The sequence below is a fragment of the Bufo bufo genome, chromosome 4, assembly GCF_905171765.1.
Source record: "Bufo bufo chromosome 4, aBufBuf1.1, whole genome shotgun sequence".
Lineage (NCBI taxonomy): Eukaryota > Metazoa > Chordata > Amphibia > Anura > Bufonidae > Bufo > Bufo bufo.
Window position 1 is genome coordinate 580,396,706 of NC_053392.1, and position 27,001 is coordinate 580,423,706.

The 27,001-nt window shown below is 46.1% G+C and overlaps 1 protein-coding gene across 1 annotated transcript in view; it reads left to right on the forward strand.

Moving 5' to 3' along the window:
* HHAT (hedgehog acyltransferase) overlaps window positions 1-27,001 on the forward strand; it is a 366,627-nt gene that overhangs the window by 51,089 nt on the left and 288,537 nt on the right. Inside the window, 3 exon segments of the mRNA XM_040430369.1 lie at window positions 1,155-1,349; window positions 10,347-10,559; window positions 13,371-13,542. Coding sequence (XP_040286303.1) covers window positions 1,155-1,349; window positions 10,347-10,559; window positions 13,371-13,542 — 580 coding nt within the window.

Sequence of the window (27,001 nt, forward strand, 5' to 3'; positions counted from 1 at the left end):
CAAAGACCAGGAGAATCGGGGCAAACATTGCAACCATTTTTGGTGAATAAAAGAACTTTAGGTCTTAAAGGATACTGCTGTGGTGATAATCCATAATCACTAATTATTGTGCTCACATACCACTTGTTTAATAAGATTCCGTCCATAGCAACTGCTCCTCACAAGACTTCTTTCTGACTATCTTCTCACGATGGCCGCCGATGCCCTTACCCTGAGGCTAAGACCTCCCTCCCTAACTACCCACAATTCATTCGGCTCATCTCGGGAACGCGCAACCTCACCCCAACCAATCGACTTTCTCCAGACTTAAACACGCCCTCTTCATCCTGAGCAGTTGATCGCGAATATTCTAATCACAAATTTTTATCGTGAATATCGGCACTAGCGCGGTCCGACGGGAGCACGCACGCAGTGTTCAGGACTGCCCACTACTACGTCCTCCGTCTTCTGTATATTGAAGATAGGAGGACGGAGGACACCTAGCAACGCTGTTTAGCCGCACCACTGAAAGCCTGGGGGAGGAAAGAACATGCTGCAATTACTAGGTAATTCACTACCTAGACAAAAGTCTTAACTAGGTAACTAAGGTAAACTTAGTCAGACCAATCCAATAACATAAAAAAAATAATATTATGACAGTTACCCTTTAATAAGCCCCATTGTTGGCCGTGCATCTGCTGAAGTTATGCAGAGGTACCGACCTCTGCATAACTTCAGCAGATGCACGGCTGCTTCTAAATGTAAGACCGCTTCCTTGCTGTCTTACATTTAGACCTTCTTCTACAACTGAAACAGGTGTAGAAAATGATGAATGAGGCGGGCCTGCCCCCTTTCCTGCCCCCACCTCGCCCACTTTTTTAGACCTGTCGTTGATTCTGCTGCAACATGGCGTGCAACAGAATCCGCGCCACATATGTTGCCACAAAAGTGGCGTATATCTGTTCGTAATGACCCCCTTTAGGTTTGTGTTTCATGGAGAGTGCTGCTATTTTGTAAATTTTCATCTTTCTATCTATTTAGTCCGATCGATATGTAAACCTTCATGTACAGTGGTTTGGATTTACAGTTCTCTGAATTTTACTTTATTAGAGGTATGATTTATCTTTACTATTTATTACTTAGCCCTTTCAGTTAATACAGCCTTTCTATTCCAGTATCACCCTTGGCTCCTGATGGTATATGGCATGGTGGCATGTTGGCTGGTGCTGGGTATTAAGGGCCTGGCGACCATATTCCTGAATACACTTGTATTCTACGTCACGGCGCAGATGAGGACTCCCATCGTTACCTGGTTGAGCTCAGGGTTTATGCTTTTGTTACTGCACAATGAATCGTTGGAGGATATCCAGGTAAGAGAGCATACAGGTATACAGAAGAGAAGAGTGCTGCATATTACTGTGCATCTGGTGGCCATACCGTTAGCCGTAAACTAAAATATCAGCAGTATACAGTACAGACCAAAAGTTTGGACACACCTTCATCATTCAAAGAGTTTTCTTTATTTTCATGACTATGAAGGCATCAAAACTATGAATTAACACATGTGGAATTATATACATAACAAACAAGTGTGAAACAACTGAAAATATGTCATATTCTAGGTTCTTCAAAGTAGCTACCTTTTGCTTTGATTACTGCTTTGCACACTCTTGGCATTCTGTTGTTGAGCTTCAAGAGGTAGTCCCCCTGAAATGGTCTTCCAACCGTCTTGAAGGAGTTCCCAGAGATGCTTAGCACTTGTTGGCCCTTTTACCTTCACTCTGTGGTCCAGCTCACCCCAAACCATCTCGATTGGGTTCAGGTCCGGTGACTGTGGAGGCCAGGTCATCTGGCGCAGCACCCCATCACTCTCCTTCATGGTCAAATAGCCCTTACTTTCAAAGTTTTCCCAATTTTTCAGCTGACTGACCTTCATTTCTTAAAGTAATGATGGCCACTCGTTTTTCTTTACTTAGCTGCTTTTTTCTTGCCATAATACAAATTCTAACAGTCTATTCAGTAGGACTATCAGCTGTGTATCCACCTGACTTCTCTTCAACGCAACTGATGATCCCACCCCATTTATAAGGCAAGAAATCCCACTTATTAAACCTGACAGGGCACACCTATGAAGTGAAAACCATTTCAGGGGACTACCTCTTGAAGCTCATCAAGAGAATGCCAAGAGTGTGCAAAGCAGTAATCAAAGCAAAAGGTGGCTACTTTGAAGAACCTAGAATATGACATATTTTCAGTTGTTTCACACTTGTTTGTTATGTATATAATTCCACATGTGTTATTCATAGTTTTGATGCCTTCATAGTCATGAAAATAAAGAAAACTCTTTGAATGAGAAGGTGTGTCCAAACTTTTGGTCTGTACTGTATATGTATCGTACGCGACCATTTATGTCAAAGTTTTTTTATTTTTTTATTACTGTGAAATAGTAATCATAGGAGCGGACGTTTTCTGGACTTAGCTATTTGTAATATTTTACTCACTTGACATATTCCGCAGCGCTTTACAGACAACATCATCACTCGCTTTCCCCAATGGGCGCCATTCATTTCCGTCATATACCCGGAACGGCTTTTTTTTTAAAAAAAATTCTGTTCCGTTAAATGGAATAGAAAAAGAGAAATGGAAAAAATTCTGCCGTAGCTTTACTCTGTCCACGACATTTAGTTTTTTATTTCTCTGTATTCAACTTTATTCACCTACTGTAACCCTGTAAAGACCCCTTTGTGCATATTTTTCGCTACCATGAAATTACCCAGTGCTGATTATGTATGTTGTCTTTATTATGTATATGTAGGTTTTATAAATACAGTGGATAAGAAATTCTACACACCGCTGTTAAATGTCAGGTTTCCTGTGATGTAAAAAAAAATGAGACAAAGATAAATCATTTCAGAACTTTTTCCACCTTTAATGTGACCTATAAACTGTACAACTCAATTGAAAAACAAACTGAAATCTTTTAGGTAGAGGGAAGAAAAAATAAATAAAATAATATGGTTGCATAAGTGTGCACACCCTTAAACTAATACTTTGTTGAAGCACCTTTTGATTTATTACAGCACTCAGTCTTTTGGGTATGAGTCTATCAGCATGGCACATTTTGACTTGGCAAGATTTGCCCACTCTTCTTTGCAAAAACACTCCAAATCTGTCAGATTGCGAGGGCATCTCCTGTGCACAGCCCTCTTCAGATCACCCCACAGTTCAATCGGATTCAGGTCTGGGCTCTAGCTGGGCCATTCCAAAACTTTAATCTTCTTCTGGTGAAGCCATTCCTTTGTTGATTTGGATGTATGCTTTGGGTCGTTGTCATGCTGAAAGATGAAGTTCCTCTTCATGTTCAGCTTTCTAGCAGAAGCCTGAAGGTTTGTGCCAATATTGACTGGTATTTGGAACTGTTCATAATTCCCTCTAGCTTAACTAAGGCCCCAGTTCCAGCTGAAGAAAAACAGCCCCTTGGCATGATGCTGCCACCACCATGCTTCACTGTGGGGATGGTGTTCTTTTGGTGATGTGCAGTGTTGTTTTTGGGCCAAATATATCTTTTGGAATTATGGCCAAAAAGTTCAACCTTGGTTTCATCAGACCAGAGCACCTTTCCGCACATGCTTTTGGGAGACTTCAGATGTGTTTTTGCAAAATGTAGCCTGGCTTGGATGTTTTTCTTCGTAAGAAAAGGCTTTCGTCTTGCCCTCTACCCCATAGCCCAGACATATGAAGAATACGGGAGATTGTTGTCACATGTACCACACAGCCAGTACTTGTCAGATATTCCTGCAGCTCCATAATGGTTGCTGTAGGCCTCTTGGTAGCCTCCCAGACAGTTATCTTCTCGTCTTTTCATCAATTTTGGAGGGACGTCCAGTTCTTGGTAATGTCACTGTTGTGCCATATTTTCTCCCCTTGATGATGACGGTCTTCACTGTGTTCCATGGTATATCTAATGCCTTGGAAATTCTTTTGTCCCCTTCTCCTGACTGATTCCTTTTAACAATGAGGTCCCTCTGATGCTTTGGAAGCTCTCTGTGGACCATGGCTTTTGCTGTGAGATGCGACTAAGAAAATTTCAGAAAAGACCAACTAGAGCAGCTGAACTTTATTTGGGGTTAATCAAAGGCACTTTACATGATGGCCGGTGTATGCTGACTCCTATTTAACAGGATTGTGAATGTGATTGCTTAATTCTGAACACAGCTACATCCGCAGTTATAAGAGGGTGTGCACACTTATACAACCACATTATTTTAGTTTTCTTTGTTTTCTTCCCTCCACCTAAAAGATTTCAGTTTGTTTTTCAATTAAGTGGTACAGTTTATAGGTCACATTAAAGGTGGAAAAATTTCTGAAATGATTTATCTTTGTCTAATTTTTTTACAGCACAGAAACCTGACATTTTAACAGGGGTGTGTAGACTTTTTATATCCACTGTATATACAGTATTTATGTAGGTGTAGTGTTGGATACAGTATTTGCTGAAAATCAGGCTATTTTCCTTTGTCCTGTAAAGCTTGTTCCTGCTTGGCTCCCTGCGATGCCCCATAATGACCGTTAATGCTTCCCCCATGAACGCTGCTGCTTCTAATCGCGCATTGTGAAGAGACGGGCAAATGGAACGCTAATGCCTATCAGATCTAGGTAGGAAGCCGCTCTTATGGAAGCCGAGGCTGTGTTCTCGCAGTCCCATAGCTTGCAGTAGAAAAGGCAATCTTCCTGGCAATTTACTAAAGCTGAGATCAGCCGCACTGCCTTAGGCCTCATGCACACGACCGTATGTATTTTGCGGTCTGCAAAAAACGGATCCGAAAAAAATATGGATGACGTCCGTGTGCATTCCGTATTTTGCAGAATGGAACAGCTGGTCCCTGATAGAACAGTACTATCCTTGTCCGTAATGTTTATTATTTTAAGGAACGGAATACGGACATATGGAAACGGAATGCACATGAAGTAACTTCCGTTTTTTTTGCGGACCCATCTTATACAGTCTGCAAAAAAACTGGAATGGACATGGAAATAATATACGTTCGTATGCATGAGCCCTTAGCCTACAGGTTACAATGTGCTATTCTACCAATTGCCTCCTTTTCCAGCTTCTCACAATATTTTCAGCAAAAACTGTTCATGTTGAAGATTTTTGGAGACCAAGGCATAAATTCGGAGCTCCTTGATTCCAGTGCAAAATCTGTAACAAGGCCCTTACCTGCCAGTACTGGTGGAGAACCTTTGAGTTCTGTCCGGCACACGGGTCCCGGGTGCGACTGTTATCTCTGCACCCCTATCAATGTGTTTAGCTGGTCATGCAGGCTTCCAGACTACCTAAAATACTGCATATGATCGGATACATAACTTTCCAAGGATATTATAATAGAAATCAATAGCCAGCTGGCCCCTATAGATTGCCATAAGGGCTCCAGGGCCAGCAATTTTTTTTTTTCTAAATTATGACTTTATTAACGTTATAAGAAGAAATAATAATTCAGCTTTTTCCTGCTAAATATGTATAACTCCTCATCCGTTTGTGCTGTTCCTTATACACTGCTCAAAAAAATAAAGGGAACACTTAAACAACACAATGTAACTCCAAGTCAATCACACTTCTGTGAAATCAAACTGTCCACTTAGGAAGCAACACTGAGTGACAATCAATTTCACATGCTGTTGTACAAATGAAATAGACAACAGGTGGAAATTATAGGCAATTAGCAAGACACCCCCAATAAAGGAGTATTTCTGCAGGTGGTGACCACAGATCACTTCTCAGTTCCTATGCTTCCTGGCTGATGTTTTGGTCACTTTTGAATGCTGGCGGTGCTTTCACTCTAGTGGTAGCATGAGACGGAGTCTACAACCCACACAAGTGGCTCAGGTAGTGCAGCTTATCCAGGATGGCACATCAATGCGAGCTGTGGCAAGAAGGTTTGCTGTGTCTGTCAGCATAGTGTCCAGAGCATGGAGGCGCTACCAGGAGACAGACCAGTACATCAGGAGACGTGGAGGAGGCCGTAGGAGGGCAACAACCCAGCAGCAGGACCGCTACCTCAGCCTTTGTGCAAGGAGGAACAGGAGGAGCACTGCCAGAGGCCTGCAAAATGACCTCCAGCAGGCCACAAATGTGCATGTGTCTGCTCAAACGGTCATAAACAGACTCCATGAGGGTGATATGAGGGCCCGACGTCCACAGGTGGGGGTTGTGCTTACAGCCCAACACCGTGCAGGACGTTTGGGCATTTGCCAGAGAACACCAAGATAGGCAATTCGCCACTGGCGCCCTGTGCTCTTCACAGAGGAAAGCAGGTTCACACTGAGCACATGTGACAGACGTGACAGAGTCTGGAGACGCCGTGGAGAACGTTCTGCTGCCTGCAACATCCTCCAGCATGACCGGTTTGGCATTGGGTCAGTAATGGTGTGGGGTGGCATTTCTTTGGAGGGCCGCACAGCCCTCCATGTGCTCGCCAGAGATAGCCTGACTGCCATTAGGTACTGAGATGAGATCCTCAGACCCCTTGTGAGACCATATGCTGGTGCGGTTGGCCCTGGGTTCCTCCTAATGCAAGACAATGCTAGACCTCATGTGGCTGGAGTGTGTCAGCAGTTCCTGCAAGACGAAGGCATTGATGCTATGGACTGGCCCACCCGTTCCCCAGACCTGAATCCAATTGAGCACATCTGGGACATCATGTCTCGCTCTATCCACCAACGTGACGTTGCACCACAGACTGTCCAGGAGTTGGCAGATGCTTTAGTCCAGGTCTGGAAGGAGATCCCTCAGGAGACCGTCCGCCACCTCATCAGGAGCATGCACAGGCATTGTAGGGAGGTCATACAGGCACGTGGAGGCCACACACACTACTGAGCCTCATTTTGACTTGTTTTAAGGACATTACATTCAAGTTTGGATCAGCCTGTTAGTGTGTTTTTTCCACTTTAATTTTGAGTGTGACTCCAAATCCAGACCTCCATGGGTTGAAAAATTTGATTTCGATTTTTTAATTTTTGTGTGATTTTGTTGTCAGCACATTCAACTATGTAAAGAACAAAGTATTTCAGAAGAATATTTAATTAACTCAGATCTAGGATGTGGTATTTTTGTGTTCCCTTTATTTTTTTGAGCAGTGTAGTTTGGGTTCCTCTTGTGTGGTTTGCTGATATTTTATTGAGATTCTGTAGTCCTGTTAGTTTCCTCTTCCTGGAACTGTCCATACCTCGTCCCTGTACAGCTTCTGGTGCAGACGATGATGGTCTACAGCAGTGATGACTAACCTCCGGCACTCCAGCTGTGGAAAACTACAACTCCTAAGATGCACACTTGCTTGGCTGTTCTCGGAACTCCATAGAAATGATTGGAGCATGCTGGGAGTTGTAGTTTCACCACAGCTGGAGTGCCGGAGGTTAGCCATCACTGGTCTACAGTTTTCTAGCAACACAAAAAGCAATGACAAGGTCCTGGAAAATGTCCCTGGTTTATTTTAAACTTGGCAGAGAGAAGATTTTGTGTATTATGATCAACGGTACACTGATAGAGTCCTGATTTAAAGCAGCTTCGTCCTGTGGCCTTCCCTCTTCTCGTCCGTTCTTTCCATTCCTCTCCTTTTCTTTCCTCCCTGCCCTCCTTCCTTACACTTTTTTATTATTTTACTTTTTTCCTTTGTTTCCTTCTTTCTTCCTTTTCCTTCCATTCTCCATTTATTTGTCTTCTTTTCTCTCTTTTCTTAACTTCCCTTCTCTTTCTTTTTTTGCTTTCCTTTTCTTCCTTTCTCTTGTCCCTTTCCATCTTTCTCCCATTTCTTCCTTCCTTCTCTTTTTCATTTTCCTTTGTTTCTTTCCTATCAGCATTACCCTTCCCTTCTTTCTGCCTTTCGTTTACCTTCCTTCCTTTTTCCTTTTCATTTTCTTTCCTATCCTTTCCTTCTTATATCTCTTTCATTTCCATCTTTCTCCTTTTCCTTCCTTTTTCCATGTATTTTTCTTCTTTTTTTCCCATCTCTTCCCTTTCTTCCTTTCCTTTCCTTTTTTTCCTTTTTTTCCTTTTCCTTTACTTCCTTTCTCTCGTCCCTTTCCATCTTACTCCCTTATCTTCCTTCTCTTTTTCTTTTACCTTTGTTTCTTTTGTTTCCCTCCCTTTCTTTCCTATCAGCCTTACCCTTCCCTTCTTTCTCCCTTTCCAGTTTACTTTATCTTTTTTTCTTTTCTTTCCTCTCCTTTCCTTTCTTTCCTACTTTTAGGCCCCATGTGCCGTATTTTGTTGTTCAAATTCTTTTATTGAAAAATATCCCAAAATGACGGGTGTGAAAGTAGCCTAACAGTACATCATTTTATACATTTTAAAATTTCAAAGAGTAGAATATTCATAGGATGCATGAAGAATATTCAGAATTACAATACAGGATATGGATACGGAAACATAAAAACCATACACATCAGTAGGGGAAAGAACAAGGGAGAGTGGAAGGTATTTTCTGGTAAGTTTTATCTCCGAAAATCATGTGCCGTTTTTTGTATCCGTGTCCAATCCGCATTTTTTGTGGATGCATTTCTATGGGTCCGGAAAAAAAAACCAGACAGCTCCCAGATGTCATCCATGTTCTGACCGCATCTGTGTGTCCGTTCAGCAGATTATAGAACATGTCCTATTCTTGTCAGTATTGTGCAGTAATAGTAATTTGTAGTAAGGGAATTGAGAAACTTCCAGAATGCACACGAAATGTGTCCGTATTTTGCAGACCGCAATACGTACACAGTCATGTGCATGTGGCTTACTTGTCTTTTTTAACATTGTCTTTCTGTTCCGTTCTTTCTCCCTTTCCTTTTCATTCTTTCTTCCATATTCCTGTCTAACTCCTGCTTATCCCTTCACCGTTTTTAATGCGACCCTTACTTATTCATTCCTTTCCTTCTCTTTCTTTCCTTACATCCTTACCGTCTTTTATCTTGTTTTATGCCATCTGCGCTACACCGGTTCTGTTCCTTGCAGATATACACTAATTGCCCATGTAATATGTGTTGCCCTATTATGAAGTGTGTACCACATGTGTAGCTCTGCATTCACCATCTTGTCATAGTATTAAAGGGGTTGTCCGAGTTATTTTTTTGTTCTTTCTATGTTCCTAACTGGGCAAATATAACAACTTTCCAATTAACTCACTTTATCTGCAGTGCCTGGTTTATCAGATTTGACTGAGGGTCACATGACCTGTGATGTCAGCTTCTCTCCCTGCTCTGATGAAGTTCGTTTACAAGCCTGTAAACGAGATGTCACTGTGCTGGCCACGCCCCCTTCACTGTCACTGTGCTGGCCACGCCCCCCTTCACTGCCAGTGTTTTGTTATATTTCCCTACCTTGTGAGATTTCCCTTCCCTCGTCACTTCCGGCCGCACCGGACAACGACGGGGTAAGGATGAGGCTCCCAGCGCATGTGCAGTGTCGGCCGGTGTCCAGCTGAGAACATCCATCCGATCACCGTGCCTCCGCACTGGCCCATAATTTTTCCCTACCCTAACCGCTGGTGAGGCTCCCAGCGCATGCGCAGAGTCGGCTGGTGTCCAGCTAATTCTGCTGTGAAATTTCCCTACCCCGTCGTTGTGCGCCTGCCCGGCGCGCCACACCTCCGGCACACCTCCTCACATCATGTCCGTTGCGGCTGGAAGTGACGAGGGTAGGGAAATCTCACGGGTAGGGAAATATAACGGAACACCGGGCTGTCTGCTCTCTCCTAGGATTCTTAACCCCTTCAGCTGCACAGACTGGGTAGCAGCAGGCAGTGACAATTCTGGGCACAGGAGCTGACAGACTAGAGAGAGCATTGCACAAGAAGGTAGGGGAAGATCCTGTGTGTATTAGCAGTGTCATTATACAGCTGGGACTTGTAGTTCTACACTTACAAGTTGCTGTTGATTCTCCCAGCACTCATGGCAGCTCTTGTATCCACTCCCTTAGCAGTGTCATTATTCAGCTGGGACTTGTAGTCCTACACATACAACATGCTGCAGAGTCTCCCAGCAGGCAGACATGTCACTCAGCCCCTTTAATATTCCACACTGTGTCATCGTTTCACATCCAGCGCTGCTTTTAAAATCCTGCTGGTTGGAAACATACAGCGGTTTATCTCTGCCCTGAGTCTTCTATGCTCCCACAATGTCCTGCTCGCTGTTAATAGGAAATCTGCAGAATTGCGACTTTACCTTTGGATGTGATTGGAGGAGAAAATAAATATTGAAATATATATAAAACAAACAAAAAATAATAAATAAACTTAAAAAAATAAGGATTCATTTGGACTTTCCATATACCACCTCAGCTTTTAACCCATGTTTGTAGCCTGACCTTCATGTCTTCTCCTTTCCAGCGGTCTTGGTACGGCAGTGAGAACGAGTTCTACCTCCTGCAGTTCACGCTCACCGTGCGCTCCCTGTTCTACACAAGTTACTGTCTGGAATACAGCAGTCTCCAAGCAAGCGACGACACCACCTTCTCCTTACCGTCACTGATGCTCTATGTTTTTTATTACCCGCTCTTTCACAACGGTCCCATTATCACCTACGATGAATTCGCTAAACAGGTAAGTGTCGTCTGGATGTATCATACAATCTACAGGAAGCAATTGGATCAGAACCAAAACATTTATATGTCCTTGAGTGATGCCATAGGCAGAGGATAATTACTTACCTACACTATACATGGTTGCTGGCGGCCTCCTTGGCATGCTGAGTGGCGTCCAGACCTCCATTCTCTCAATAGACAGGTTCTTTGGCAATGCTATTTAGGAAAAAATATTGAATTACCTTGATTCTGCACATTTGAGATCCAACATTTTGAATTTCCAGATATTCAGTGGTCCTGAAGCTTATTGAGATCTAAAGCCTTCAGAAGTACTAGAAATGACCAGTTAGAGGTATTAAAACGGGCAAGCAGAAGGATCTGAGCAACTTGGTCAAAAGGGGAGATATTATGGGGTGTCCCCAGTATGCAGTGGTTAGTACCTGCCAAAAGTGGTCCAAGGAAGGACAACTGGTAAACCTTCGACATGGTCATGGGCACCCAAGGCTCAATGATGTGCACGGGGACAAGGGAATATAGGCCATGTATACAGGACTGGTTTCTTTAAGGAGATTCATCTTCCTGCTTAAAGGGGTTGTGTCACTTCAACAAGGGTCATTTATCATGTAGTGAAAGTTACTACCAGGCACTTACTAATGTATTGTGATTGTCCATGTTGCCTTCTTTGCTGGCTGGATTCATTTTTCCATCACATTATACACTGCTGGTTTCCATGGTTACAGACCACCCTGCAATCCAGCAGTGGTGGTCGTGCTTGCAAACTATAGGAAAAAGTGTCACCCTCTCTGGACCACACATAGGCTGGTGCTTTTTTTCTATAGTGTGCAAGCACGACCACCGCTGCTGGATTGCAGGGTGGTCATAGCCATGAAAACAATCAGTGTATAATGTGATGGAAAAATAAATCCAGCCAGCGAAGGAGGCAATATGGACAATCACAATACATTAGTAAGCGCCTTGTATTAACTTCCTCTACATAAAAAATGGCATTTGCTGAAGTGACACAACCCCTTTAAACTGCTTCTGAGACATTGCACTGAGCCGGCCAGGATCCTACTCCGTACTGACGAGGGGCAGGCACCCCGAAACAGCCGTCTACGGATGGATATCTGGCCTGGCTACTGTATATTCCCATGTCAAATCCCAAGGCTTGTTGGAAAGTCGGATCTTAACTCATAGGGAGCCACTTCCAATAGGTGGCGCTGGCGAGATGGTTCTCTTTCTTGGGAGATACCTCTTTGCAGAATCATTTCCTATGGAACATTGACAATAAGTCTCCATACAGGACTGGTCTCGTTAAGGAGGTTCAGCACCCTGCCTAAGCCACCAGTTTTGATAAATCTGCCCCTATATATATAAAATACAGCATGAAGTCATTGCACGTGACAGTCGGGGGACCCCGGTGTTGGGTTTCCAGCTACGCCTCCGATTTCATGTCAGTGCAAAGATCTGCCAGCCTGTTACCAATCTGAACCCTTCACACGGGTGCTGCCCCCCTGTACCACCTAAATGATAAGTCTGTGCCCGTTTTCTAGACGTTCTGCTATGACTAATGTGACATTAGTAATGTATTCAGCATAGGTGAGAACGGTTATAGCGGTTATATTACTTCAGATACCACGGGGTGCGGGGCTGTGTGATTTGATACAGTAGCTCAGGCTTGTGGTGCATATACCAAAGGAGCCCCAGTCTTGACTAAGTCACACTAGGATTGATCATTTAGGATAAATTGTTGATTTTCTTGCACCTTTCCCAGTTTAGGACTGTACAGTCTTGACATTGTGGAGGTCGGCCATTTTCCTTTAATTCTGCGAACACAGCCTTCTTTTTCTGCCATGGAGCTGTATCTGTATACCCTGGTCAAGACAGAGTGACCCGGCGGTGACTCCCTCAGCACCCAACACTCAAAAAGCATCATAACAGAGGATGCTGCAGTTACATGTCGGGTCTTTAAAGACGGCGCCCGCTCCGCTATAGCAACTAGGCCAACCTCTCAGATGCCGTGGTCAAACCTGACCCCGCCATCTGAGCGAGCTGAAAACCGAAAGCGCATGCTTCCGGTTATGCTCCGGCTCCCCCGTGCGGCAATCGGAGGAGCCGGGGCTTGTGTGCGGCCGCCCCTGTCATAGTGAACGACAGGAGGCTGCGGCACAGTCCTTCCTATGGAGCCCCTGTCTGTAATAGGTCTCCATAGGAAAATAGTAAAACCTTCATAGACTCCAATGCTAGTGCATGAGAATGCCTGTTATTGTTCCCTATGGGAACTATAAAAAAAAAGTGTAAACAAAAAAATTTATAAGGTTTTTACAAATAAAAAAATGTTAAAAAAATATAAATGTTCAAATCACCCTCGTTTCCCCAAAATGAGAATAAAAATGAAAAAAAAAAAATACACATCATGGGTTTCACCGCGTGCGAAAACGCCCGTACTATCAAAATATAAAAGTATTACCGTAATCCCTTATGGAAAAAATGGGTAAAAGAAAATGAAAAAATTGCCGATTTGCCATTTTTTGGTCGTTTCTCCTGCCACTAAAAATTAAGTAAAGAGTGATCAAAAAGTTGTACACTCGCCCCCTAAAAAATGAAAGGGGCATAAAGGCCTATTTTTTTTTTTGAGGTCCATTATTGTCAGAGCTTGGGCCCACCGGAGGATCCTCTGGTACTCTGGTGGGCCAGTCCGACCCTCTATCTATCTATCTATCTATCTATCTATCTATCTATCTATCTATCTATCTATCTATCTCATATCTGTCTAGCATACTGGCAGTGAATGTTTTTTTTTTTTTTTTTTTTTTATTGTTATTGCTAGATATATGCACAGGACACTAGACGGCCGAATGTTCATCTTTCCGGGCTGCTGGCAGATATATCTCGCCTTGTTCTGTGGTGGTTGCTGGCAGAGCTGATGATTCGCACCATGTACATGCATGCAATGTACAGCAGCTATGCCGTTCTGGAGGACGTCTCATACTGGACCCTTGGTGAGTAACATGATGGATCACGCTAGAAGATGTCTGCAGCAAATCCACACGAGTCCTCAGGGAAATCCACAACGGTTCGTGCCGATGTGTGGCAGGTTTGCTATTGTGGATTTTCTCATGGACTCTGGTACAAAAAGAAGTAAAAAGGTCAGTGGGGGTCATTTATCAAACTGGTGTAAAGTAGAACTGGCTTAGTTGCCCGTAGCAACCAATCAGATTCCACCTTTCATGTGAAATTCCAGTCTTTAGTGAATGACTCCCTTTGGGCATGAAATCTTGCAGTTGTAGATATCGCTCTGGCTCTGTAATCAGCAGCAGCGTCTTTCATTGCAGACTTATTTTGACTTGGACATGCATTGACCTGCCCCAGATTTAAAGTTTTGTTTTTTTCCAGGTGTACAATATTGATGGTCCGTCCTCAGCATAGGTCATCAATATCTGATGGGTGAGGTCTGACATCCAGCCCCCCTGCTGATCAGCTGTTTGAAGAGGCTGCAGCTTTAGGCTCCATTCACACGTCCGCAATTCCGATCCCGAAAAAAATAGAACATGTCCTATTCTTGTCCGCAATTGCGGACAAGAATAGGCATCTTTTATTAAGTGCCGGCGATGTGCGGTCCGCAAAATGCAGAACGCACATTGCCGGTGTCCGTGTTTTGCGGATTCGTGGATTCGCAAAACACACACGGATGTGTGAATGGACCCTTATGGTGAGTGCTTTGGCCTCCTCTGAGGCCAGTGACATCACATCCATCGGTCTCATGGTCTATGTGCAGCCCAGTCCTGTTTAAGTGAATGGGCCTGGACTGCAATACCAAGCACAGCCACTATGCAATGTACGGCGCTGTGCTAGGTATACTGTGACGAGGCCATCAAGCATATTTCCCTGCTCCTTGTTACTCAGTTCCGATTCCTTTAGTCTACCGCTCTCTTCGCCACGCTTCAGTCCCTGCATGTAAACTTCCAGAAAGGACAGGGGGTGGCTTGTCCCCCAAGCGGCATGTAACAAATTGCTCTGAAGAGAACTGTGGTCTCAATGAGCTGGAAACGAGAAACAGGGAACAGCTTGACCCCGGAGGACCACCAGTATACAATGAAATCAGTGGCTGGTTGATGTTGGCGGGTGTTGTGTAATTCCTCAATCCACCTGCGGTGTCACTGCAGGGTAAATAAACATTCAGCTGAATGCCAAGGGACCCAGCAAGAGGAACCTCCACAACTCCTGCACTTATATCATTATCCAGGAACCTGATCACTAAAATGTGTTCAGAATTCAAAAATGAGTCCATACCAGACAACCTGTTTCAATAATTTGTAGAAAACGGCTTCCTGCTATGTGCAGATTAAAGAATAGCAATTTGTGAATATGATGGGTTCAATTGTTTGTGCAGCAGGACTGTTAATTTTCTCAATCAAGCAAACTCCTCTAAAATGAATAGCCCATAAGCTGCTGATTATTTTGTCGCGGGGAAGTAATACGTCTGTACCCATCACTTACACGAATACTCCATCAAGAGCCATTGGCTGGAGAGCAAGAAGAACCAGCCTGACATTTCAAGCAGAAATATGCAGCATTGATTAATTTCGTGAATTACAGAAGTAAAGCGCTGGCAAGGAGATGAATCGCTGGCATTTTATTTCACAGTAATTAATGGTTTAGCCTTTCTTAGTGAGACAGGATTACATTTAGGAATTCCGTAGGACCTGTCACCTGAAGAGAGATGTCCACTTCCGATTCTAGGTGGCCTCCTCATAGTTCTCTTTAAAGAGGTATTCCCTTTATAAAGAATTATAAGTAACATTCATCTATTCACTAGATAGGTGATAACTGCAAGATTGGTGTGGATCTGACTACTGGGACCCCCACTGATCACCATAATGAGGGTCCTGTATTCCCCGTTTGAGTGGAGTGGCGGTCAAGCATGTGCACTGTGGGACTGATGGAAGTAGCAGAGAGCAGTGCTCTACTATCTTTGTCTGTCCAATAGACTTTGAATGGAGCATTCTGACGGTCGGTGGGGGTCCCAGTCATTGGGCCCACTGATCTAGTACTTATCACCTATCCAGAGGATGCTTACAACTCTTTATTACCGGAATACCCTTTTAATGGCAAGGTGACCATGTGTGCACAGCCAACTCTCCATTGAAATCAGTGAAAGTTGTAGAAACATACAGGACCTCACGGGTGTGACCTTCTGGCATACTTAGCATATCAGGAGATGACGTCATTGGAAAAACCCTTTGGTAGACCAATTGCTTGCTTTTACCAGTTATCTTTAGCACTTACTATCTTAATAAGGCTAAGTTCACATCAGCGGCCGAGGTTCTGGCAAAAAAAAAGGACAAAATGCCCCAGCACGTAGTGGTTTTTTAGTCCCACAGAATGCCGGTATTTATTCTGGAAATCTTACAGACCCTATTATAGTGAAGGGGATCCATCAGGTGCCAGCAGTATCCCGAATCCTGAGGTTACGGTATTCTGTTCCTATGCCGGAATTTGGACGCATATGTCAACCTAGCCTTACATACGGTAGTTTGTAAGACTGAAAGAACACATTCGTCCATCCAGTTCAGCCTATTATCTTGTTGATCCAGAGTAAGACCAACAAAAACACAAGTTTCAAGAAGACAGTTTTTTCTCACTGTAGGGAGAAAATGTCCTTCTCGACTCCAATCAGGCAATCAGAATAACTACCTGGATCAACATCCTCTCCAGAAATCTAATAACTATAACCTGTAATATTATTACACTCCAGAAATACATCCAGGCCCCTCTTGAGCTCTTTTAGTGACTCCACCATCACCACCTCCTCAGGCAGAGAGCTCCATAGTCTCACTGCTCTTACCGTAAAGAATCCTCTTCTATGTTTGTGTACAAACCTTCTTTCCTCTAGACCAGTGGTTCTCAACCTTTTCACACCAAGTACCCCTTGGTGACATCAACTTCGAACTGAGTACCCCCATTGAAGAGAACAGTGATAAATGTTAATTCAGTGCTACCAAACATACAGGAGAAGACAGCACCACATACCTATTATATCCAGTGACATCTCTTATGATATACGGTTCTGTTTCCTCATGTTCGCCATTTGTCCCAGACCGCCATGATGACTTCTAGTCTCTGCAGAGTTGCCACACTTCTTAGTTTCCTACTTTTTCATCATCCTCCCACCTTCTGAACAGCCTATCCTGCCACCTGCAATACTGTGCCCACTGTGCTGCCCATTACTATACTGCAGAAACATATAGTTCCCCCTGAAAATACTAGTATGACACACATAGTGCCCCCTTCAATAATTATTGCATCACAGTGCTCACAAAAATGACTACACTCAGCAAATAGTGCCCCTAACAGTAATAGTGCCATAAATATAGTGCCCCCCAAAAATAATTGTGCTAAGCTGCTGTGCCAGGGTGCCCCCCACAGTAATAGTGCTTCTAGTAACAATTCTCTGCCAGAGTGCACTTATCAGTAATAGTTCCCCCAATAGTAATAATGTCTCCCAATGTGCCCCAGAATTAATAATGCCCCATAGTACCCATATGAGTAATGTTCCCCGTAGTCCCCCAGTGGTAATAAAGCTAACTATATTTCCCCCCTATAGTAATAATTCCCTCTATATTGCCCCCAGTAGAAGTAGGTCCCACCATAATGCCCTCTTAGTGATAATGCCCCCATAAGGAATAAAGCCCACCTATAGTGCCCCATTAGTAATAAAGTCCACCGCAGTGCCCCCAGTAGTATTAATGCCCCTACAGTGTACCCCAGTATTATGCCCCCATATAGTACTTCAGTAGTATTAAAGCCCACCATATTGGCCCAGTAGTACTAAAGCCTGCCATAATGCGTCCAGCAGTATTAAACCCCCCACAGTGTGCCTTAGTAGTAAATATGCTCTTTTATAATGTCCCCAGTAGTACTTATCCTAATCCCCCCATAAATTGACCCCTGTAATAATGACACGACCATAGTGCCCACTGTAGTAATAAAGCCCCCATAGGAATAATGCCTGTTTATCGTGCCCCCAGTATTACTAATGCTCCCTATAATATCTTTAGTATTAATAAAGACTCTATAATGTGTCCGAGTCGAAAAATGCTCCTCTATAGTACCCCCAATAAAGCCCTGATAATGTCATAAAAAAATGCCCCTTATCCTGCCCCTTGTAGTACTAATGTCCTCAAAGCACTCCCCAGTTATAATAATGCCCCCCCCCCCCTTAGATTGTCCCACTAGTGCTCCCCCAGTCAAAATAAGAAACCCAAATACTCACCTCCATGTCGCAGTCTGCGATCTGGCGCAGTACACAAGTCTTTTCCAGTCCGCCTCAGGTGGCACAATGATAATTACATCATCGCACCGCCTGTGTCCTGATGGTGGCAAGACCTACCAACCAGCAATGAATACTGAGAGTCCCTAACAACAAGTGTACCCTCTCAACCTGTGGCGCGCAACCACTGTCCCCTTGTCACAGTCCTGGGTATAAATAGGTGATTAGAGAGATCTCTGTACTGACCTTTGATATAGTAAGACTAAGGCTACACTGGTCACCCGAAAGATGCTGCAGCCAGGGAAATAAGTTCCACCACAGATTACAGCTGATCGCTGGGGTCCCAGAAGAGAACCGCTTTGGGACCTAGTAGGCATTGTCCAGAGTGGCCAGGCTCTTTCAGTAACTTTGTACATATGTTGCTTCAGGCCTAATGCCCACAGACGTAGAAGGGCTTGGTACAACCTCCAAGCTTTATCGAACTATAACCTGGCCCCAACAACTGCCTGCTCCTCCGTATCCATAACAAAAATTGCTGCCAAATTATGAGGTATGCATTGCTTTTTGAGGACAGTATCGCCAAAACATGTTACCCTACAGAGGCATCATACTGTGGCTAGCGAAGTGCTTCCATAGTATGGAACCATAGGGACTCTGTATCACCATTCAGGTTGCAAACAAGCCACACTTATGCTTTTATTCTTTTATTGATTTTGAGTTATTGTTTTTTTTTTTTTCAGTTTGAAGCAAAATTTAATTAAATCTACTTAATTTACTGAGTTCAAGGAGCTGGAGTGTAAAATGTTAATAAATTGCTGTTTCCCCGGGCAGAACGTTTACTTGATTGGTTTGGATAATATTTCAAAAAGTAAAGTGTAGAAAACAGTACAAAAATAATGTAAACTTACTATTTAAAAAGAAAAAGGGGCTTTAAAGGCTAAGAACACCTTCAGGGGAATTTTTTTAATGATTTACTTTATTCTTTTTTAATTAACGTATTTTATTATACTTTTAAATTTCTGCAGTTTTTCTCCCAAAGGGTTAAGTTTCAGCCCAGCTGCAGAATATCTTAGTATAGCTCTTAATATTCTCTCTGAATTCCTGACAGCTCATAAACACTCATTATATCTAAATTCTTATGAAACTGATAACAGTATGACTTAAACAAATGGTTATGAACTGTCAGGAATTCAGAGATAAGGGTGTAACAGATGGACCCTTTTATATTATTTTATGTTCCACTGTCTGTATAACCCCTTTCCCCTTCCCCACTTTCCTGTTCCATTGTTTCCCAAGATCAGGGCGGTGTCCCAGGGACACTGACAACCCTGTTTAAACTAGCTGCAGTGTCCCCCCTCAACCTCCCATCATCCCTTACTATTGTCTGACCCCACCTTTCCTTGCACCATAGTAATCTATGTATTGTATGTAAATGAGGCTGTTGGGGGTTTGAAACCAGGTGCACATGCCTAGTAAAGTCAGTTGACTCCCAAACTGTGTGTCGTCCAGTTACTGGGGAAATTGTCTCTTGGATATTGACCTGCTTCTTCAGCTACAAGGGGATTTAAGTGGAGATATTAATGGTATACCTTGAAGCTCCGCAGCAATTGGTGGCAAGCAGCGGGATACAAGCCTTGCAGCAGAAGAAAGCAGCAGCGGTTCGTGCAGATAACAGGTCGTTTAATGGAACTGTGAATGGAGACGAACTATGCTGGATTAAAACGGACAACATTAAAGGAATTGCTGGAAGCGAGAGGGCAGATAGCCAGCAATAAAACGAAGGCCGTACTAATTGCTGAACTGACCGAGGGAGACCGGGCACGCAGTATGGCTACAGAAACCAGAGAGTCAGAGTTCAACAGAGAGGTGAAGAATCCCTCCATAGAGCTGGTACAGGCCACCATGAACCAGGTGGATAGCTTGATCACTGCAAGGGGAGAGAGAGAGAACCAACTCCGGAAAGCAGAGCAGTGGGCATTGGAAAGATCGCTAACTAGTACTCCGGTTCCTGAACCGAAAGTCAAAGTACCGCATGATGCATTTAAAAAATTTGTGGAAGCCGAGGATGAGATCGATGGCTTCCTGCAAGACTTTGAACGGCAGTGGAGGCTACACCAGGTACCCCCAGCAGACTGGGTACGGATCCTCGCTGGTAAGCTAACTGGCCGTGCAGCAGAGGCATATAGAGCTGTACCTGACGAGGAGATTGCAGACTATAACCCGGGTGAAAGGTAATTTTGGCAAGATATGCCATCACCCCAGAAGCATACAGGAGACGATTCAGGGACACAAAAAAACTGGAAAAATACTCATACAAAGAGTGGGCCTGCCGCATGCAGAGGGCAGCCGTAGCCTGGCTACAGGCAAGCCAAGCTTTTTCAGCAGAGGAAATTACTCAGCTGGTTCTACTGGAACAATTTTTCAATGGACTAAATCCAGAAGTGCAGGAGTGGGTAAGGGACCGGAAACCTACCACTCTATCCGATGCAGCGGGACAGGCAGATAACTACCAGGATGCCCGCAGACAATACAGGATAAGCTTCAGACCCAATACCAGACCAATACCCCCTGGGCCACCAGCACCACAATGCACAGGGCTCCTGCCTAGTATCCCAGCGAACAGATACCCTAATCGCAGCACCATACAGTGCCATGCCTGCAAAAAGTTTGGGCATTATCAGAGGGACTGTACCCATAACCGAAACCAGGCTGCATGGATCCGTCCAGGTCCACCTTCTCCAGCGCGGGCAGCCGCCCACTACTACCATACAGAGGCTGTCCCGCTTAACATCAGAGCAGAGGATCCAGAGGAACACTGGGGTGTTCTACACGAGGCAGACCCAATACAGGCGGAGACTGATAATCGACAGCATCACAGGCAGATGGTTATCCTCAACGGCAAGGAGACCCAGGGGCTGCGCGATTCTGGTGCCACCCTCACCCTGGTGCGACGACATCTTGTTCCAGACAACGACCGCACTGGGGGTTCTGTAGCTGTACGGGTGGCGGGAGGGACCATCCACAAATTACCCACAGCCAGGGTACATCTACATTAGGGTGTGGGGGCGGGAATGGTTAATGTTGGGTTGATAAAAGACCTACCCGCTAATGTTTTGCTGGGAAATGATCTTGGCCCGATGACTTCCGCTTTTGTACCTTCCCAGGGTACCAACGAGACCTATCCTGTTACCACCAGGTCACAGTCCCACTCCCTGAACAACCCGGCACACTCTGAGGTCCAGGGAAGAACCCTTCCCCAAAACGTTCACCCTATCCCCAGGATACCCCCGCAGCATTTGGGCAAGAAACCCTTAGTGACCCTACGTTGCAGGTTTATAGGGATAAAGTAAACCAGGCCCAGACCGGAATAGAAGGAGAGAGATATTTTTGGCAGCAGGGGTTATTGTACCGGGACTCTGAAAGGGTCACAGCAGGGTCCCCACCTATCTCCACCCGACAGCTAGTAGTCCCACAGAAGTACAGGAGGGGGTTATTACAGATCGCGCATGATATCCCCCTGGCAGGACACTTAGGGGTCAGCCGCACCAGATACAGGCTTACCCACACTTTTTTTTGGCCTTGCATCTCTAAAGATGTTAGGCAGTACTGTCAAACATGCGACACATGCCAACGAGTAGGTAAAGAGGGGATCGCCACAAAGCTAAGTTGCAACCTCTACCCATCATCGAAGAACCGTTCGGACGGGTAGCGGTAGATATTATAGGACCGTGGGCCAAACCCAGCCCGTCAGGCAAAAGGTATATTTTAACTATAGTGGATTATGCAACACGGTATCCAGAAGCTGTGGCTCTGACTAATATTCAGGCAGAGACGGTGGCGGAGGCATTGATGCAAGTCTTCTCTCGGATGGGTTTTCCCAGAGAGATCGTCTCGGATCAGGGCACTCAGTTCACTGCAGAAGTTACCCAACAGCTGTGGAAACTGTGCGGCATCAAATCCATCGTTAGTTCACCTTACCACCCGCAGACGAATGGCTTGTGTGAAAGATTTAATGGCACCTTAAAACAGATGCTTAGCACCTTTACTGACACCCGTCGGGACTGGGAAAAATTCCTACCCCACCTCCTTTTTGCTTACAGGGAAGTGCCTCAGGAATCGACAGGGTTTTCGCCGTTCGAACTACTGTTCAGACGGAGAGTTAGAGGTCCCCTAGATTTAATCCGGGAACACTGGGAGGGAGCAGTAGGTGAGGATGGTACCACTGTCATACCCTATGTGCTGGAGTTCCGTGACCTCTTGGAGGAATTGACTCTGAAAGTGCATACTAACCTCCAGGCGGCGCAGACCCGTCAGCGCCGATGGTATGACAGAGGTGCCAGGGACCGGAGCTTTCGGATTGGCCAAAAGGTGTTGATTTTGAAACCTGTGCGCCATGACAAGCTCCAAGCCGCCTGGCAGGGCCCATACCAAGTGGTGGAGCAGAGGTGCGACACCACTTACGTGATCGGCCCGTGCTCTGGTAGTGGGGGGAGACGCATGCTTCACGTGAATATGCTCAAACCCTACTATGAGAGAACAGAGGATGTGGCCGCCATATGTGCGCCCGCCTAGGGTTGGACGATATCAAAAATATTCCCACGATAACGATATTAAGAAATTTATCGCGATAACGATATATATCGCGATAAATGCCCATTTAGAAGAAAAAAACACTTGGGGCCACAAGGAGACATTATACTGTATGGGGGCAGCCACAAGGAGACGTTATACTGTATGGGGTAGCCACAAGGAGACGTTACACTGTATGGGGGGCAACAAGAAGACGTTACACTGTATGGGGGGGGGGGCACAAGGAGACGTTACACTGTATGGGGCAGCCACAAGGAGACGTTATACTGTATGGGGGCAGCCACAAGGAGATGTACACTGTATGGGGCAGCCACAAGGAGACGTTATACTGTATGGGGGCAGCCACAAGGAGACGTTATACTGTATGGGGGCAGCCGGGCAGCCACAAGGAGACGTTACACTGTATGGGGGCAGCCACAAGGAGACGTTACACTGTATGGGGGCAGCCACAAGGAGACGTTATACTGTATGGGGGCAGCCACAAGGAGACGTTACACTGTATGGGGGCAGCCACAAGGAGACGTTACACTGTATGGGGGCAGCCACAAGGAGACGTTATACTGTATGGGGGCAGCCACAAGGAGACGTTACACTGTATGGGGGCAGCCACAAGGAGACGTTACACTGTATGGGGGCAGCTACAAGGAGACGTTATACTGTATGGGGGCAGACGGGCAGTTCCCCAGCCTCTGATCAGCCCCCCCCAGCCTCTCCCTCTTATCAGCCCCCTCTGGTAACCCCCCCCCTAGTATTAATCATTGGTGGCAGTGGCCACAGGGTCCCCCTCCCCATCATTGGTGGCAGTGCCCCTTCCCCCCAGTATTAATCATTGCTGGCAGTCGCCACCGGGTCTCCCCCCCCCATCATTGGTGGCAGTGGGCAGTGCACCCCCCCCCCCCAGTATTAATCATTGGTGGCAGTGGCCACAGGGTGCCCCTCCCATCATTGGTGGCAGTGGGCCCCCCCCCCCCTCCCCAGTATTAATCATTGGAGGCCACAGGGTCATCCCCCCATCATTGGTGGCAGTGGGCCCCCCCTCCTTCCCCAGTATTAATCATTGGAAGCCACAGGGTCTTCCCCCCCGATCATCGGTGGCAGTCGGCCCCCCCTCCTCCCTCCCCAGAATTAATCATTGGAGGCCACAGGGTCGTCGTCCCCATCATTGGTGGATGTGGGCAGTGCCCCCCTCCTCCCTCCCTCCCTCCCTCCCCAGTATTAATCATTGGAGGCCACAGGGTCGTCCCCCCATCATTGGTGGCAGTGGGCCCCCCCTCCTCCCTCCCTCCCTCCCTCCCCAGTATTAATCATTGGAGGCCACAGGGTCGTCGTCCTCCTCCTCCCCCCATCTTTGGTGCCAGTTTGCAGGTCCGATCGGAGTCCCAGCAGTGTAATGCTGGGGCTCCGATCGGTTACCATGGTAGCCAGGACGCTACTGAAGCCCTGGCTGCCATGGTATGTTAGTGAGCAGCATTATACTCACGTGCGTCGTGGCCGCCGGTCGCTCCTTCTTCTGTCTGTGCGGCGCATTGCTAAGGCTTATAGCATTAGCAATGCGCCGCACAGACCTATGAGAAGAAGGAGCGCCCGGCGGCCACGACGCACGTGAGTATAATGCTGCTCACTAACATACCATGGCAGCCAGGGCTTCAGTAGCGTCCTGGCTACCATGGTAACCGATCGGAGCCCCAGCATTACACTGCTGGGACTCCGATCGGAACTGCAAACTGCCACCAATGATGGGGGGAGGAGGAGGACGACGACCCTGTGGCCTCCAATGATTAATACTGGGGAGGGAGAGAGGAGGGGGGGCCCACTGCCACCAATGATGGGGGGACGACCCTGTGGCCTCAATGATTAATACTGGGGAGGGAGGGAGGAGGGGGGCACTGCCCACATTCCCGGCACCCGACCTCTGAGAGGACGCTGTGATCACCTGAGGGGTTAATTGCGCGGATCACAGCGTCCTCTCAGAGGTCGGGTGCAGGAAATGCGAGTGACAGAATTCCTTCTCTCCCCCACGCCGGCCGAACTGCTAAGAGCGCCGCCGCAAGCGGCCAGCAGGTATCGGGGACATTTGCACGAGTAGAAGTACTCTGCAAATGTCCCGTATCGGTTCATGCTGGGGCGGGCGGCCGCAGATTTAGAAGCGGTCAGCGTACATGACCGCTCCTATGACGTCACGAAATACCGCGGTATTTACAAAACGGCGATATCGCCATATCGCCGTTTTTTTAATACCGCGGTATATCGTGATACCGGTATATCGCTCAACCCTACGCCCGCCTCTGACGACTTTGAGAATCTTCCCCTACCGGATCTTCTAGGGGAGCATGATAAACTAGGGACCCTAGATGGCATTCAACTAGGGGAGAGACTAAGTCCCCAAGAGCGTATCCATGTGCGACAACTGTTAGCCACAAAGGGCACCACATTCTCTAACGCACCTGGCTACACTACGCTAGCTACCCATAGGGTAGACACGGCCGATCAACAACCCCTTAAACAGACGCCCTACAGAATTCCTGAGGCTGTCAGGGAGCACATGAGACAGGAAATTCAGGAAATGCTCCACTTAGGGGTCATAGAAGCATCGGATAGCCCTTGGCCTCTCCGGTAGTTCTAGTACCAAAGCGGGATGGCACGACCCGCTTTTGTGTAGATTACCGGAGACTCAATGATAAAACAGTCTCTGATGCCTACCCTATGCCCAGGATAGACGAGCTCTTAGATAGGATGGCTAGAGGTCAATACCTCACGACCATCGACTTATGTAAGGGCTATTGGCAAATTCCCTTAGCGCCAGATGCCATTCCCAAGTCGGCTTTTATCACCCCGTTTGGTCTCTACCAATTTAAGGACATGCCATTTGGGATGAAAAATGCCCCAGCCACGTTCCAACGTATGGTGGACCGGCTGCTTGATGGCTTCCAAGATTATGCATGTGCATACTTGGATGACATTGCTATTTATAGTGAAACTTGGGAAGCGCATCTGAGACACATAAGTGCCGTGATAGACCGCATCAGAGAGGCTGGCCTAACCCTAAAGCCCAGCAAGTGCCATATTGGGATGGCAGAGGTACCATACCTAGGACACCGGGTGGGTTGTGGGAAGCAAAAGCCTGAGCCCGCTAAAGTAGAGGCAGTAGCCCAGTGGCCAACCCCCCGTACCAAAACGCAGGTGTTAGCCTTCCTAGGGACCGCGGGCTATTATCGGAAATTTGTCCCAAACTATAGTACCCTGGCCAAACCACTCATTGACCTCACCAAAAAGAACCGTCCCCGCCAAGTAGTCTGGGCCCCAGAGTGTGAGCAGGCATTCCAACAGCTCAAGCAGGCCCTTGTTAACAGTCCTGTACTCGCTGCTCCCAATCCATCTAAAAGATTCCTCGTTCACACAGATGCTTCAATGTTTGGATTGGGAGCGGTACTGAGCCAAGTTGGAGAAGATGGCGGTGAACATCCCGTGGTGTACTTGAGTCGGAAGCTTCTACCCAGGGAAGTGAGCTACGCCGCCATAGAGAAGGAATGCCTGGCTGTGGTGTGGGCCCTAAAGAAGCTTCAACCCTACTTGTATGGACAGCAGTTCACATTACTCACGGATCACAACCCGTTAGTATGGCTAAATCGTGTGGCAGGGGACAATGCCCGGTTGTTGCGGTGGAGCTTGGCGTTACAACCATATGATTTTACAATTCACTACTGCCCCGGAAAACAGAATGGCAATGCTGACAGGTTATCACGACAAACTGAACTGGAAAAGTGATTCGTGAGTACTTCCCAGACATCCCCAAGCCGATCCGATGGGGGATCAGACTGTGTATGCTGGCTTGTGGTTAAGGGGGAGCAGTGTAACAGATGGACCCTTTTATATTATTTTATGTTCCACTGTCTGTATAACCCCTTTCCCCTTCCCCACTTTCCTGTTCCATTGTTTCCCAAGATCAGGGCGGTGTCCCAGGGACAGGGACCAGGTGCGCATGCCTAGTAAAGTCAGTTGACTCCCAAACTGTGTGTCGTCCAGTTACTGGGGAAATTGTCTCTTGGATATTGACCTGCTTCTTCAGCTACAAGGGGAGTTAAGTGGAGATATTAATGGTATACCTTGAAGCTCCGCAACAAAGGGCTCTACATACTCTGCAGCTAGGCTGAAACTTAACCATGTAGGATAACTACTGCTGAAGATTTTTAATAAAGACCAAATCAATAAAATATTTTAGTGCAAAATGAGTATAATACAATCATAAAAAAATTGCCCCGAAAGCATTTATAGCCTTTGAATGATAATAACAGGGTGTAAATAGAGAGACATAGAGAGGGTTGTGGTCGGAGCTGGTGTTAGAATTCTTAAAGGGATTACACCAGCTTTTACCTCACCGATACCTCACTTCTGCTGTTCCAACACATACTGGGGCCCAACTGGTCTACACTTCCTGTCAAGTCTCAACACAAGGAAATGGCAGGAGATGCCTGCTCAGCCATTCACGGGTCGCAGTAATGACCCGCCTCAGCCTGTGATTGGCTAAGCTGGTATCTCAAAGCATTTCCTGCGTGTCAAGACCAGAACCGGAGACTAGCGAGAACCGGTAAGCGTGGGAA